This window comes from Strongylocentrotus purpuratus, unplaced genomic scaffold, assembly GCF_000002235.5.
Source record: "Strongylocentrotus purpuratus isolate Spur 01 unplaced genomic scaffold, Spur_5.0 spur5_scaffold_11, whole genome shotgun sequence".
In the NCBI taxonomy this organism is placed as follows: Eukaryota; Metazoa; Echinodermata; class Echinoidea; order Camarodonta; family Strongylocentrotidae; genus Strongylocentrotus; species Strongylocentrotus purpuratus.
The window spans coordinates 24634810-24651471 of NW_022145596.1; the positions used below are offsets into that span (position 1 = coordinate 24634810).

The following is a 16662-nucleotide window of genomic DNA, read 5'->3' on the forward strand; positions in this document are numbered from 1 at the left end:
TCCCTCTCTCTCACATGGTGCACCGCAAGCCTACTGTATATCTACATCACCAAGCAAGCTGATACTAACAAGCAGCATCTAACCCAGCTCTACTGGGAGCCGACCTGAGTATCATCCCAGCAACTGCAGCGTAACTACGTTAAAGATGCCAAACTCCAGAATCACCTAACGTTCCTCAAGCGTTGCCGTGACTCAAGCATCACCCCAACCGGAATACAACTCAAGTCTTCAATCAGCAATCCACAGTCAAAACTGATCATACACAAGGCAGGGCAAGCCCTTGTCAGAGAGCGCATTGCCAACACCTGCCATCAACTCCATACCATGGAGCAAGACATCCAAACATCAGAAGCAAATCTCTCCCAACTACTGGAACCGGCTGATCTTCGGAAATGCCAGGCCTTCAACACCTCTACAGCTGGGAAAACTTTCCAGACAACCCGACAGAAGCAGATCGTCAAAATAAACAAACTTCTAGAAACAGCCAGAAATCAACCAACCAGACTTCACCAACCGGCACCAAGATTCAAGATTCAAGATTCAAGATTCAAGATTCAAGATTCAAGATTTGTTTTTCATTGGTATAACATGTAATACATAAAACATAAGACAAAAACATGGTGTCGTGTGCTGAAAGCCAGAAGGGCATCAAGACTATATAAGAAAAAGTCTATGACCAGGTACGGTCCTCCGGTTTTCAGCACAAAACATGACAAGACAGTTATATGACTTATACATAGCAAGAATTTTAAATACAATTCTGAATCATATCATGAATAAATTCAGGTATGAATATAGATGTGAATATGCAAGTAATATAGGAGCAGCATCACAATCGAAATACGAGCAGAAAGAGAAAGAAAAAGAGAGCTCAAGCTCGAAGGACTAATAGAAGAGAGAAATATAGGGAGAGTTGGTAGGGGTCCAAAGGGAAAGGGGGGGGGAGATAGAGAAGAAGAGATGGCATAATTTCCAATCAGATTATAATGCATGACAGAAAAATACAACAAAATCAGCAGCAGAGCTAAACAACGGATGTTTTGACCCACAAAGGTGATAAGGTGGAAAACTGTCCAACCCAATCCCTACAAGTTGATTTACTGGGTGGGTAGAGAAAAAGTTAACAAATAATCATAATCGCTATTATTTCGCTTAAAGCTGAGAATTTCGTGTTACTTGTGCATTATAGATGTGCATGGAATTTGGAATAAAAGAATTTCTGTATCTGGCTCTACGGGTAATTGGTACACGCAGGCGGATTCCTGAGCGGTTAAAAGTAAAACAAGAAAATAGTAGATGTGATGGGTCTTTCATAATAGAAGTTATTTTAGGACACCTTTATCAACCTCAGCAACCATCCACTCACAGAAACCGAACACAACGTCCTATCATAAGGTCTCAACTTCGCCGTGTCAGAAGTCATCCAACAAGTAGAACCCAAACTGAGATTCCTGAGCCGAACCGCAGCGGACAAAATCCGTTTGCAAGTCACCCAAGCTCTATCCACAGCTAAGCCACCACAACCCAACATTAGCAAACCAGAACATGCTGCTATCAAAGATCTACGCAGCAACCCAACTACGTTAACGAAGCCAAACTCTAGAATCACCAAATCTTCCTCAATCGTTGCCGTGCCTCAAGCATCACCCCAACCGGACTACATCTCAAGTCTTCAATCAGCACTCCACAGGCAAAACTGATCATACACAAGGCAGGGCAAGCCCTTGTCAGAGAGCGCATCGCCAACACCCGCCATCAACTACATACCATGGAGCAAGACATCCAAACATCAGAAGCAAATCTCTCCCAACTACTGGAACCAGCTGATCTTCGGAAATGCCAGGCTTTTAACACCTCTACAGCTGGGAAAACTTTCCAGTCAACCCAACAGAAGCAGATCATCAAAGTCAACAAACTTCTAGCTAAGAAATCAACCAACCAGACTACACCAACCGGCACCAAGGACACCTTTATCAACCTCAGCAACCATCCACTCACAGAAATCGAACACAATGTACTATCATTAGGTCTCAACTTCGCCGTGTCAGAAGTCATCCAACAAGTAGAACCAAAACTGAGATTCCTGAGCCGGACCGCAGCGGACAAAATCCGTTTCCAATTCACCCAAGTTTATCCACAGCTAAGCCACCACAACCCAACATTAGTGAACCAGAATGAGCCGCTATCAAAGATATACGCAGCAACCCGTCAATACACATTCTACAGGCAGACAAGGGCAACGCTACAGTAGTTCTGAACAAAGGGGACTACAACAATAAGATCGGTGCGCTCCTCGAGACTCTGACTTATAAACAACTAAAGAAATATCCTACACTAGCAACGGAAAGGAAACTCAACCAGCGACTCCTCTCTCTTAACAGAACAGAAGTCATATCTAAGCCACTCTACTTCAAACTTCGCTCATCTTCAGCTATCTGCCCCATTCTGTTTGGCCAGCCGAAGATACACAAACCTAACATTTCACTTCGCCCCATCATTTCAACCCGAGGATCGCATTGCTATGACACAGCCAAACACCTGACCTCGATTCTCCAACCACTTGTAGGACAATTGCAGCACCACATCAATAACTCCAAGCATTTCGTCGACATCCTCTCCAAGACCACCATACACGATACAGACATCATGGTCAGTTTCGATATTGAATCTCTCTTCACCAATGTTCCTATCACCGAATCCTGCCGAATCATCAAAGAACGCCTCGAAGCTGACGACACCCTCCCCGACAGAACTCTCCTGACACCGGATGAAATACATGACCTCATGTACTTCTGCCTCAACTCAACTGCCTTCAAATGGCGAGACAATTACTACCAGCAACTTCAAGGCGCAGCCATGGGATGGCCTCTTTCACCGGTTATCGCCAACATCTTCATGAAGCACTTCGAAACAACGGCACTCCAGACTCTCTCACAACGCCCTTCCTTCTGGCTCCGATATGTCGACGACACATTCGTCATCTGGCCGCATAGCAGACCTGACTTAAACCACTTCCTCGCCCACATCAACCAGCATCACCGGAGCATCAAATTCACCATGGAGACCGAGCAAAACAACAGCATCCCCTTCCTAGACGTCCTCGTTACCAAATCACCATCCGGCAAGCTCACCAAGTCTACAGGAAACCCACACACACCGATAGATATCTTCACTACAAATCCTTCCACCACCCATCCGTACTACAATCAGTCCCCAACGCCCTCATTTGCCGAGCCAATCAACTCAGCCATGCCGACTTTCTAGACCAGGAAATCCAGCATGTCACCACAGCCCTAACTACCATCAACAAATACCCAAGACATAAGATCAAGTCCAGGACTCCCGCCAGCAAGTCCGCAGCCAACACCATCCCTGAAGAGAACCAACCCGCAGCTACACCACCGAAACAAACTGTTGTTCTATCCTATATCGGTCAAGCCTCTCACAAGATTCAACGTATCCTTCAAGCAGCAGACATCCAAGTTCGACATAGTTCCTCCAACAAACTCCTTTCGATACTCCACTCCCACAAAGACCAGCATCCAAACCACAAGAAAGCTGGAGTCTACAAAATATCATGCGAATGTGGAAAAGTCTACATTTGTGAAACGGGCAGAAATTTGGAAACAAGACTCAAGGAGCACAGATTGGGATAATTCCGCCATCGTCAAACACGCCCAGCAACACGAACACACCATTGAATGGGATTACCCATTGAAGCATAATGACGCACTGGCACACACGTCAAATCCGAGAAGCCATCGAAATTCACCGCCACAACACCGTGCCCCAAGACTCAGGATTATACATCAACAACATCTGGAAACCCCTCATCAAAAGGTACCCGGTCACTCCTCCTCCACCACCGCCTCCACCACCGCCTCCACCACCGCCTTCGCCACCCCCGTCGACACCCGTACATCAACCACCGCCATTCGCCGAACCCTCAAAACAGCCACTAGCCCCACAGCTACAATGCAAAGCAGACGACAGCAGACTTCAACGCCACCTACCGTACGCTGGGGACACACACAGCTTCTCACCAACAGCACACCCCACTCATGGATTCCAAACTCCCCCAAGTCGGCAACCCGGAGACTCCAACCCAGACGGACAAGCAGACGCACAAGCAGACACCCATGTCTTCTCCCCGATGACTCAAGCTCACACGGTCATATTTCCCCCACGTCCGCACCACGGTGACTTAAGCTCACGCACGCCAACTATTCTCCACTCCTGACGACGGATAGTCAACCTGTTCGAAACGTCGAGCCACTCCAGCCACCCATCCTCTCCAAGGGCTATAGTTTCCTTTAGAACTATAAACTAAGAAAGTTAACCAACAGTCTTTTTCAAGACTACACCAACAGTCTTTTTCAAGACTACACCAACAGTCCTTTTCAAGGACTACAAACCCTCAAGAAAGATTACTGAGAGTCCTTTTCAGGACTCCTCAATCCTCCCTCTCTCTCACATGGTGCAACCGCAAGCCTACTGTATAACATGTATTCTGTTAAAAATGCTGTTGGATCCCTAATGTTAACCCTGTACACTGGTTTTGGGGGAAAAGGTCACCAGCTCTCCCATAAACCCTAAATTCGACTTCAGACAAAAATGTCAGAATGTAATCATTGGGCTGAATGCATGCAAACCCTAACAATGTCCTTCTGGACACCATTTGAGTAAATTAGCAAGAAACCCCTCTTACACCATGATGTTGTCCGTGTGAGTGTTGCCTCTGTGCAATCTGTCGATGCTCTCTAGGTATCCAGTCCATCTGCACCCCATGATTTCCTTGCCCCTGAGCCGACGCACTGGCGCCCTCATCGGCAGGTCCAAGAATAGTCCAAATTCTTTCAAACAATTCTCTTGGGTCACCCCACCTAAAGAAGCTCATCACGATTTTCTAGATAGAGAGAAATATAAAATTGCCATAGAATAGTTTAATTTTTGTTGACGGTACTAATAGAAAGGTCAGCAACTAAAACAGAAATCAAAATGTTACTACATGTATGAATGTATAAATATATATATATATATGCTTGCCCTATACAACAAAATATATTATTAAATTTCATTATGTAATACTATACATGTTATACACGCTAGATATTATTATTGCACATGTGTTTTTACACATCCCCTGCTTGAAAATAAAATACTACTTGATAAAAAATCAGAAAATGGAAATTAAAAAGACAGAACAGAGTTGCCACTTAGTGTTTGATTAGTAATATCTTCAAAAATGTATAACATTTTAGTTTTTGTTGGATTTTACTCTCATTTTTCCCTTTCACTTATCTGTTTCTATCAATTTGTTTGTTTTATCGAACCCAATCAGGGTACACTTCCCCTTTAAACGTCAGCATAAAGAATATCTGTGTCATCATGTATGGGCTAATTCAGTCCAATGTTTCCTGTACGAGTAATGCAAGTCTTTTATAATTCGTTCACAATCAGACATGTCTCTTTATGAAATAATAGTACCGGTAGTAATACAAGAAAGAACAAAAATAATTGATGGTAATATAACACTATTGTAACTTTGGAATAGAATAAATGGAAGTAAGATTGTATACAACATCCATGTACGTCCTGTCATATATGCACACTCAATGAGAATGTTGCTACCTATGTAGAATGACACAGTCAGAGGCATACAATTAAATCAAAGTGAGATAGAGGACTCAGTACTCATAAGACATCAATGATCAAAGATTAGGAGTTATGAGCTTTTCTCAGTAGGCCTGTCTTCATCAGCTTGAGATTGCCAAATATTCCGCTATTTGAACTATCCCGATCGCAAATTATCCAGCTAATTTGCGTCTTCATCAAGTAGCAATTAGCAGGATAATATCCCAAGAAATCTCGGTCTAGTTTGCAAACTATCCCGCTATTTCCCAAATAGCGGGATGGATTGCGCCCGTTTTCATCAGACCGAAGTACGTAGTTCGTAAATAAAGTAACTTGTAGCAAATGCTCTAACCTGCTCTGCATGCATGCACAGCCACTGACAGCCGGTACTTGTTTATGTTTTACAGAGCGGGTAAAATTTTAAATCCACGTGCTGATCGTACAGTCGGTCTCTGAAGTGCGCATGCGTCAATCTTAAGATTATTTTTCGAGCTAGTTTGTGATGAGCGTATCAGGCTGGTGATGAAGACGCGATTTCGAGCATTAGGATAATATCCTGAGTCTGAAAATAGTGGGATATTTGGCAACATCGAGCTGATAAAGACAGGCCTTGTATGTCACATTATGTATAATGCTAAATATACACATTATTGCTCTTGCATTTAAAGCCGCCGAGTCTGGCCAGGCAATAGTACAATGCATGTACTTCAGCGTCTAAAATGCAAAGGAGTATATATATCACGACAAGGAGAAATCAAAGTTTATAGAAGAGGTAAGCTAAAACCACATTTTGCACTAAACATATCTACCTAGAATATTTGTATACACTATAAAAGCAATCCCCTGGTTATTAGAGTTGAAAGTTCTTTGTATAATGCAAAGTCTCTATAAAGTGGCTGTCAATGTATCTACTAGTATGTATTTCCAACTCGACATAATCACCCATCTTCAAATACATGTACAATGTAGCAGGCATAATATTATTCTTAACTCACCAATTCGCAGGCAACTAGTACATGTTTGTGTATCTTGCATAAAAAAGTGGAGCACACAAGGAAAGTCACTTTTCAGCTTACTTCGTTTTCTAAGAGGCAGCCACTGACAAAACATGAATGCATCTCCTTGCCAAGGCTTTTTTACATGGTTTTTTGAGTGGGGAATTCCACATTTTGAGCAGCCCTTTGTTTTTGTTCTGGTATTGCACAATTGCTGTTATGGAGAGGATTCTCTTGCATAATGTCAGTGCAGTATGTGAACATAAATCACACTTCCTTCCTGAATGATCACTACATAACTATGGAATGAAAATAAGCTCTTTTGCCAAACAATTACTTGCAATAAATATCTCATTTTGACGACCGTCAGTGGGAAAATATGCAGCTGGAAAAGGACTCCTCACCCTTTTCTCTCACTCATACTCTCTCTCTCTCTCCTCTCTCCCTCCCTCATCCTCTCCCTCTCCTTCTTCCTCTCTCTTCCTGAATACAATACCACGTATGAATTCAAATGTGTTCATTTATAAAATGTGTTTACTACATGCACATTGATTTTTGTCGAAAAAGATTATTTTAACAGATTTTTTTAATAAAGAAATTATGAAAGACAAGATTATTTATTTCAAATAAATTTGTATACTACATGCGTAGCTTCACTCCATCTCTCTCTCTGTTTCTCTCTATCTTTCTATCCATTTATCTCTCTCTCTCTCCCTCTTGCTCTCTCTCTCTCTCTCTCTCTAATTTACCAATTACAACAGATGCATTAATTCCTCTTTTTAAGAAAAGTGTGCATTATTATATAACACCTGGAGCCTGGACTGCACCCACTCGTTAATGCAAATCTGGCTCTCAACAGATGTCTCTTTCATACCCCAGAGGATTAATCTTTATCATTTAAGTAGTCAACAATATAACATTATTAAGAACTATGGTTTTCTGCTCCATTTTTTCTTAACCATTCAATGGAAAAATCATGCTCATGACTTTTTCTGCATTGATTCATTTTGAAGTTCAAGCACCAATTCAAGGAAATGTAACACCTCAGAAAATGATATTATTTGTCATAACAATAATATACTAATTAAATAATAGTACTATTAGTATTGATAGTAATGACAGTATAACATTTATCATATGAGGAAGAAAAATAATAAAATGAATGACAACAAAGAGTAAATGCTTATAACGTACATTAATATCCATAAGGATGCATTGAAATGAAAATAGAAAATACATGCTCATATATTACCATTTTATCAGGGTCAAAAGTGAGCAGTTCTGTATTGTATTTCCTGATTTTGTCCAGTGAAACATTTGCCAAACCGTCCGAGTTTGTGTATTCCAGCAATTCTTTCTTCAAATTGGCAACAAGTCTGAGGGTTTTCTTATCATCAATAAGGGCACCAGAGACTTTTAAAAAAGAGAAATAGTAAATAATCATGAATAGAATGTAATTTTCTGCACAAGACAGAAGTATTGTGATATCATTAAATTAAAACATGAGAATCACAATATGTCAAACAAGTGGATCAAGAAAAATATAGTCCCTTATATAGCAAATTTGATAAATGCTAAGTTAACCATTATCCACACTATGCTTTCTTTTTAATGTGCAAATTGTGCATAAATCTTCCTTAACATGCATCAACATGATCAACCTTCAGGTTGTAAATAGAAACATTTGTCAACTGTTTTTTGTGTAGGTCAATGAATATAAATAGAAAAAAAGATCAACAAAAATCTTTTCAGGCAAATCTTTAAAAACCAAGGAGCACATTTATTTACAAATTTCATGTTTGGTGGAAAAGTTTCTCATTTCATTTATGTTTGCATACATAATGAGCGCTGTGATTTTTGACCTTGTGACCCCAAAATCTAATCAGTTCATAGAGTATCGAAGCTTGGAACTCAGTGTTATAGTGCTCTGGTTCCTAATGTTATGAACCAGAGCATTATAAAACTGAGTTTCCATAGGACATATATTTATTCAGATGGTCATATCTCAGCCAATACTTAATATATTCAATTGGTTTTCAATATTCGGGCATTATTGTTTATGCTCTTTCGGAAAATGAAGGAAAAATTGAGAAATTCCAAAAATAGATTTTTGATCACGTCACACTTTACCACTCTATTGACTCTGACTACATACATGACCCAAGTTTGGCAAGAATTAATCAATCGATCAAAAGAACGGGATGTACGGACGTACGGACGTTAGGGCGGATGGATGGATGGACAACCCAAAAACAAATTAATGCCTCCGACTACTTTGTAGCGGAGGCCATAAACAGTAAATATACATATTTCTGCATTTTCAATTTAATTCCATTTTTTTATTTTTTTATGGCACTGCATAGATTGGTGGACTAAATCTACACACTTTGGCGAGGTTGGCTTGGCTTTCTAAAATACAGAGAAAACAAATATTTACCTCTCTGTAAACTTGGAAGAGCTGCCTCAAGAAATTGCAATCCATTTGGATACTGATCTGACTGCAAACAAACAAGTGGACAAAAGAGAAATAGACAAAGAAATAAAATGACCGTGGAAAAAATGATAACTTGAAACAAATTGACTGTTCCTGCTTTATGACCGGTGTGTTGGCTCAGTCAGTAGAGCGTCCGCCTCACAACCGGGAGGTCGTGGGTTGCTGCTACCTTGTTTGGCGTTCAACAATAGGGATAGAGCAATGTCGATCTGGGGCTGCTCAGTGGCTACCGGGCTCACGATCAATTGGGCAAAAAGAATTTCCATTTTTGATTTAACTTAATGAAATTTGGAGTGGACTTTAAAAGATTATTATTATTATTATTATTATTATTATTATTATTCTATTCAGAGCTACATCTATATTTTAAAAAAAAGAGAAATACAGGTTTATTTATGTTCCTCCTTAGGCTTTATAGCAACTGCTGAAAGTTGATTTTTGTTTCTTTTCAACCGTGTATTATTCTTCTTATTGTTTGAGCTTGCTTTTGTTTGTTCAATTTTCATATCCATCTCAGATAGGGGGCAAAATCCTTTGCAAAATATGTCTTTGAAATTACCCATCATACGTACATACCAGTGTTTTTCAAAATGACAAGCAATTAAAGCTTTCTCTTCTTGCTTTTCTGCATTTCTAATGCTCTTGGTTGTTTTGACTGTGATACAGAAACGTATCTATTCCTTCAAGTCAAGTCTGGTAATTTTCTCCTTCCCCTCATTTGGATATGACACAGAAAACCACAACAGTCTTTTTCCTTTATGATGACATACATGTCAGGGTAATAGGCTTCATAATTTCTGTATTTCAGTAAATTTGCATAGGACCTTCCGCTTTGCACAGTTGCCATTTATTGACAGGCCTGATTAAAAAATGTCGCAGTTTGCTTCTTCATAACTATCTGAAAAGAAGGAATTTATTATCAAATCAAAGCTGCGGGAGACTGAATACCTCAAAAGTTATGCAGGTATTGATTACAATGACACAAGACATCGCATCAATTCCTTTCACAAATGACAAATGCAAACAAACGTTAGTCCTTACACAACGTATACAAGCTTCCGCATGCAAAAAGTAGAGAAGATTCCGATTGGCCAGGTCACATCTATCATTCAGATGCCCATCTCGGTCCAGAACATTGAACAGCTGGATCGCTTTGGCCAAGTGTCCAGCAGCAGTGAGGTAGTCTCCCTCCCTAAGGAGTTCGGTAGCAACTATGTTCAGGTTGTCAATGAAATTCAGAATGCAATCCTTTCATGGTAAGAGAAACAAGGAGAGGTTTGATATTACATGTGCCACAGAGAATAGGCTTAAAAATTGTAAAAGTTGAGTTTATAGAGTCTTAAACTAGTTGAGATGCGACTATTCTCCCTTATAGACCTGCTACAAAACTAATAACATTTTCACAAACATGCACAAACTTGCACTTTAGTGTTGTTAACAAAACATTGATGATGTCACGCCAAACTTACAAGAAAATGTAATGTATCTCCTATATTAAGTTTATTCTTGTGTTGATCTAGTCAATAAAATAGAATTTATATTCTTACCCATCAACACTCTTCTTCCCCTACCCTCCATCCAACTATCCCATCTCTCTCTCTCTCTCTCTCCCTCTGTCTCTCCCTTCCTTTCTCTCTCTCACACTCTCTGCCCCAACCCCCATCTCTCTTTATGTTTTTATTTCTTTCCATGTCCCCACCCCTCTTCCTCTCTCTCGCGTTCTCAATCATGTTATTTTCCTGTTTTTCTTTTTACCATTTCCTTCTTTCCACTCTCTCCCCTACTCTCCACCCAACATTCGTATCTATCCCTCTCTTTCTCTCTCCCTCCTTTCGCTCTCTTGTTCTCTCTCTCTCTCTCTCGATATCACCCCTCTCTCTCTCTCCCTCTTTCTCTCACTCTCCTCTCTTCTTTTCTTCTCTTCCTTCATCCCTCTATCATTTATCTTGTATTTCTTGCCTTGAAAAAAGGAGAATGCTGATGTCTCCACTGTTGGACTATACCATTCCTGTTAACAAAGAAATACAATACAGGAAAAGGCAGTTCAGTTGAGGTAATAAATGAGACTTTATGGCCCAAATTCACAAAGGAAGTTTGTCGACAAACCTAGGTTTATGTGCGTCATATGACGCATTTTGACGTGTGTTTACAAACCTAGTAATTAATGAGCCCTAAATGTTTTTTTCATGAGAATTTTTTTTAGCAGCGAATCAGCAGGGGGGAATGGGGGTATGGAGCATGCACTATTTCTTTTTTTACTCAACTCGTACCCCCTCCCCCATCCTCTTGAGCAAAAAAAAAAAAAAAAAAAAAAAAATTCTTCTCCGATTTGGGGCAAGGGGTAAAAAAAAAAGTGTCCCTTGCCCAAAATCGGAGAAGAAAAAATACTTTTTTTTTTTTGCTCAAGGGGATGGGGGAGGGAGGTACGTGTTGAGTAAAAACAGAAATAGTGCATGCTACATGCCCCCATTTAGCTGATTCCCTGCTAAATTTTATCTCATTTTTATCTCTTCTAAGGACAGGTTAACTTATTGATTCTCAGGACTTCTCAATCAACAGAATACAAACAGTCCTTATAGGAACTAACCAAATGGTTGTACCGCACATCTACTCTCCAATTTTTCTTCTTGCATGCAAACATGTAGGCCTACTTTCAAACAATCATCAAATACTTGTTAATTCAATCTGAATACTGTGAAGACTTTCACCATCTGGTTTCAGTAGGCAATGGGTTAACATGTTCACACAAACCAAATGTAATTACTTGTTAAAGAAATGGCATAAAAATGAAATTCACAATTATGTTATTTTATGTATATTTGCTCATTTCACTACAGAAAACATGCACATACATGTATATATTCAAGCTTGTGATATATTGGCACATTTTTATCATAGTTTTACATAGTAAGCAAATATTAATCGACTACGAGGGTAATGTTGCAAACTATCATCGCCGAGATCACCGAGGCGATGATAGTTTGTATCCATTGCCCGAATAAAGGAGGTTAATATTTGTTTTATATCCCACATCAGCAATAAGGTCTATTTACCGTAAAGTGAATTTTACATAATAATAAGAACTGATTCTGCAGACAGTTTAGCTTCAGCTAGATTTTACAAAGCGCAACATGCATACATGTAATACAGTCGATGCGCGCTCATTTGACATTGACATTGACTTTGACATTTCGCGTAACCTACTTTGCTATGCGTATTCAATGGGCAAGGGTGGGCAAGTGGGGTAGCAGCAAAAAATTACTTTACAATAAGTACTATCTCAGGTAGATAGTACTTATCTATACCTTTTCCGTGCTCTGTACAATCGCAATGCAAACAACTATACATGAGGGATATAATAATATATACTCACATTCCTTCCCAATCCATGGTTGTCTTCTTTCTCAGTTAGCCGATGCCTATCAATGAGAAGAAAAGTAAATCATAAATTCTACCTGATGAAACATAGTGCCAGGAAACCAGACATGACATTGACACGGTATATTGTATAGTGTATAGGTATAGTGAACCAAAAATCTGTGAAGGGAATAGTTGTACTAAAGCAAATTTATTGGAAAGGAAATCAGATCAAACTATTTTCATGTGAATAGGGCATAGGCCTACAATTTTCTTTTTTCCCTCAATCCAAGCCCCCCTTGAGTAAAAAAAAAAAATAGGGGATTTGCAGGGGAAAAAATGGCATCGAACAACATTCTCCCCTTTTGAGTAAGAAAATTGGAAAAAATCAGGAAAAATAATTAATTTAATAAATCGGGGGAAAAAAGAAGAAAACAAATCGGAAAGAAAAAAAAAATCAGGAAAAAATAAACAAAATCAGGAAACCGATTTAAAGCAGGTTATTATAAGGCCTGGCAATCATATATGATACCTTTTTTTAGGAAATAGAAGTAGAAGCATAATTCTTATCAATTAAAAATTCAAGATTCTTTTGTTAGTATTCAAAATTAAATATGGTTATGCTCCATCATATTTAAAACACCTTCTCAAACCTTGTTCCATCACGTTCATTACGGTTAACTACACATGCTAATTTCCAATATGCTCTTGGCTTGGTCCCCAAACCATACAGTGATCATACTTTTGCTGTTGCAGCCCCTACAGAATGGAACAGTTTACCAATAGTATTCGTCAATCCCCATCTGTAGAGTTTTTAAAGGAAATTTTGAAGTATTTTTTGTTTAATAGTAATTTATAGGGGAGTTTTGTTTAAAGTAAGTTTTACTTGTCTGTAATGTTATTATTAGAATTATGTACTAAACTATTATTGCTGTACTGTATGTTTATTTTACGTTCTACCTTGTTTTGTTAAGCGCTTAAAGACATATTGGATTAAGCACTTTATAAATTATGTAATTTATTATTATTATTATGATCATGATCATTATATAAAGTTACTAAAAAATGTTGACTCATCGTTTTTGTTAAAATATGTACTCAAAATGCCTTGTAAATGGGGCATAAGATTTTGTTTATCCGTCTGACGGCAAGAGAAAATATTTAGCAGCGACTAACCCAGCCGTCGAATATAAAAGCGGGGGAGGGGGGGCGGGGTACGGGGTTGGGGGAGGGATGGTGGGTAAGAACACTTTTTTCTTTTTTTTCCCTCCAGTTTTGAAGGGACCATTGAGTGATTAAGCGGGCTGGGGGGGGGGTAAGTTTTTTTGAGGCCCAATTCACGAGAATTTTTTTTTTATTCCTTTTCCTTTTTTTGGGGGGGGGGGGATCAGGCCCCCCCCCCCCCCTGTGGATCCCCACCTGCACCTGACAGCCCCCCCCCCCCCTCCCACCACCCCCAATCTGCAACTGCATTTACACACTTCTGCAAATGACAACATGATACAGCCATCTATTTGCATATCTACCTACGCAGTAGAAGCTGCACGTTGATTCAACATAGCTATTTGACCAGAAAAATGAGGGTACCATTAAGCATTACCATACAAAAAAATGAATGAGTGGGGTTATAACAAGTCCCGTACTTTCATAGACCGAACTCGATCATCAGTAAGATGAGATTGAGACAGACAATGACATGCACGTTGCACTATAGTTTTGAACTAAACTTACCTAGCTTTTCTAACTTGATTTTAGACTGGATATGACAGCAATCTGCCAAATAGCCTTCTAACATGTCTAATAGCAAAAGTAATGGCATTTCGGTTTTTCTCTTTTTCTTCAGCTCAGCTTAGAAATCAAGTTTTAGAGAGTAGACTAGTGAAGCTTATATACCGCGTATATATATAGTTTGTGTCTCTATCTAGTTAGCTAGTCTAGCTAGTAGATCTATACCAGTATACGAGTTTTAAAAAAAAAATGTTTTGCAGATGGTGGGCAATATAATTGCTTGTATTTCAGGTTCTCGAATCATTTTATCATTGCCTTGGTTTGAACCGACATTTCATTGTAATATAGTACTCCTATTCTGGCTAATATTCTGTCCATATTCGGGCAGCGAGGTGCCAGACTGTGGATATCATGGATGTCCTTATATTATAGCTGCCTGCAGAACCGTGATCCCTTTTTCTAAATTTGGGGCTTGGGATTCCCCGCTCGATCGCGCAATACCGGTGAGAGATATGCTCTCTTTCCATAACAAAAAGCTTCAAACTAATTTGCATAGTTTGTGGTAAACAAATTCTGTGCGTAGACCTTATCCAACTACACAGTGGCGTAGATTGGGCTCATATCATGCAGTCATTGGGGGGGGGGGGGGCACCAGTCTTTGCTCTTCTACTGATCTGGGTGATCAGTGTGTGTGTGTTTTTTCTTCTTCTTCAGAACCTCTTTTTTAGGCAGTAGGAGTAATAAAACAATATAAAAAGGCACACATTTGATAACAAATGGCATTTAGTCATCAATATACATATAAGATGTAAAAATTATATACAATCGTTGCCATTATAAGAATCAATCTTGATTGATCAATTTTGCGAGAAGTGAAGCCCACTGAGCCAATTAAAAAGGACACTACTTGTAAGTTGTGGAATGAATTTCATTTCGATATAATACAATAAATTAGGTTATGTTTGTATTGGGTGCCATGCATGCTACCCGAATCATGACAATTATATTCGGGCAGCAAGGTGCCCAAATATTGTCATATCATCATATTGGGATACTAATTGGACCTTATAATAGACCAGTTTTAGAACCCCCCCCCCCCCCTCTCAAAAAAGGAAGTGAAAGCTCTTATTACCAATCATGTGAAAGAATATGTTTTGAATAATACGTGATGATACAAATTTTGCCGGGAAACCGCCTACTAACTGACTCATATATTGGTAAATTATCATTTCGATCCGTCCTGATAGATATCGCAAATGCACTTCAAAATTGAACATTATGGGCATATACAGTGGCGTAGACAGGTTCGTACACCTGGGGGGGGGGATGACTCAAGGGCGGATCTAGCTTTTTGCTAAGGGGGGGGTTGACCAAAATAATGACGATGCGGAGCATCGTCCACGAGCCGCGAAGCGGCGAGCCGATTTTTTTTGGGGTGTTTATTTGAACCCCGTAAGTGATGTTTTCCTGGCATCTATTAACACAATGGAGACCATAAAAAGCAGTGCATGATAACGTCTTTTTAAATCAAGTAACAGTTAAATACACAGTTATATCCAGAGTTATCATGTGTTTGGTTAAGTTACCAGATGAGTTGAATATCTTCTCACAATATTTGCACTTGAAAGGGTTTCTCTCCAGCGTGCGTTCTTTTTTCTTTCTTTTTTTCTTTTTTTCCCTTTTTTTTTCCCCTTTTTTTTGTTTTGTTTGTTTTTTGGGCCGCCCAAGGGGGGGGTTTAAACACTCTAAACCCCCCCCCCCGTAGATCCGCGCCTGTTTAATCTTGTGGTTATCTTGTGGTTTCCAAACCACAAGATAACCACAAAATACTTGTAAGATTTTCTTTTTTTTACCGTCTGAATTGGCTTTCACCGTGTGAATGCGGCTAATAACAATAAACACAATTACAATAATGATGAGGATTATTATTATCATCATCATAATTATTATTATTATTAATATTATAATTGTTATCATTATTATTATTACTATTATTATCATCATTATGACTTATTAAGTAAGCAAATATCATTCCCCAAAACCTGGGGGGGATGATTGTACATGCCATCCCCCCACCTTGTGAGGTGGGGGGGATGCATCCCCCTCATCCCCCCCCCCCCCCGTTGTCTACGCCCCTGGGCATATATATATTTCTACTTCAATTGTTGCGAATTTAGGTTCAAGTATTGCCATCTAAACCTCAGAAGGCAATATTTAAACAATATTGAATGGATATTTTGATCTTTATCTTTAATTGCTGCCTGAAATAAACTCACATATCCCTGCTGAAACTATCCCGTTTGTGCATACATAAGCGACCAAGCAAAAATACACTTTAGTCAGTCACCTCTTAAATGTTATTTCCTCATTTACCCTAAGTAGTATAAATGTGGGCATGGGTTCCTGGTAGCCTACTTTGTTTTTATAAATGAAGTTGGCGTTACTTCAAAATAT

General features: G+C 39.3%; 1 protein-coding gene and 1 long non-coding RNA gene across 3 annotated transcripts in view; both read right to left on the reverse strand.

Annotated features, from left to right (window-relative positions):
- LOC583716 overlaps nucleotides 1-10715 on the reverse strand; it is a 69821-nt gene extending 59106 nt beyond the window's left edge. For both annotated transcript variants that reach the window (XM_030980941.1, XM_030980940.1), the window contains exons 1-4: nucleotides 10165-10715; nucleotides 9067-9127; nucleotides 7882-8042; nucleotides 4709-4906 (exon numbers count right to left, since the gene is read on the reverse strand). In XM_030980941.1, the coding sequence (XP_030836801.1) occupies nucleotides 4709-4906; nucleotides 7882-7884 (201 nt within the window). In that variant the 5' untranslated portion in view covers nucleotides 7885-8042; nucleotides 9067-9127; nucleotides 10165-10715. The remainder of the gene's footprint in view (nucleotides 1-4708; nucleotides 4907-7881; nucleotides 8043-9066; nucleotides 9128-10164) is intronic.
- A 284-nt stretch (nucleotides 10716-10999) lies between these two features.
- Nucleotides 11000-14348, reverse strand: LOC115922302. The gene is made up of 3 exons (XR_004063413.1): nucleotides 14212-14348; nucleotides 12497-12542; nucleotides 11000-11131 (listed from the first exon to the last, which is right to left on the reverse strand). It is a non-coding gene; the product is annotated as an uncharacterized LOC115922302 (long non-coding RNA).
- Between the last annotated feature and the right edge of the window lie 2314 nt (nucleotides 14349-16662).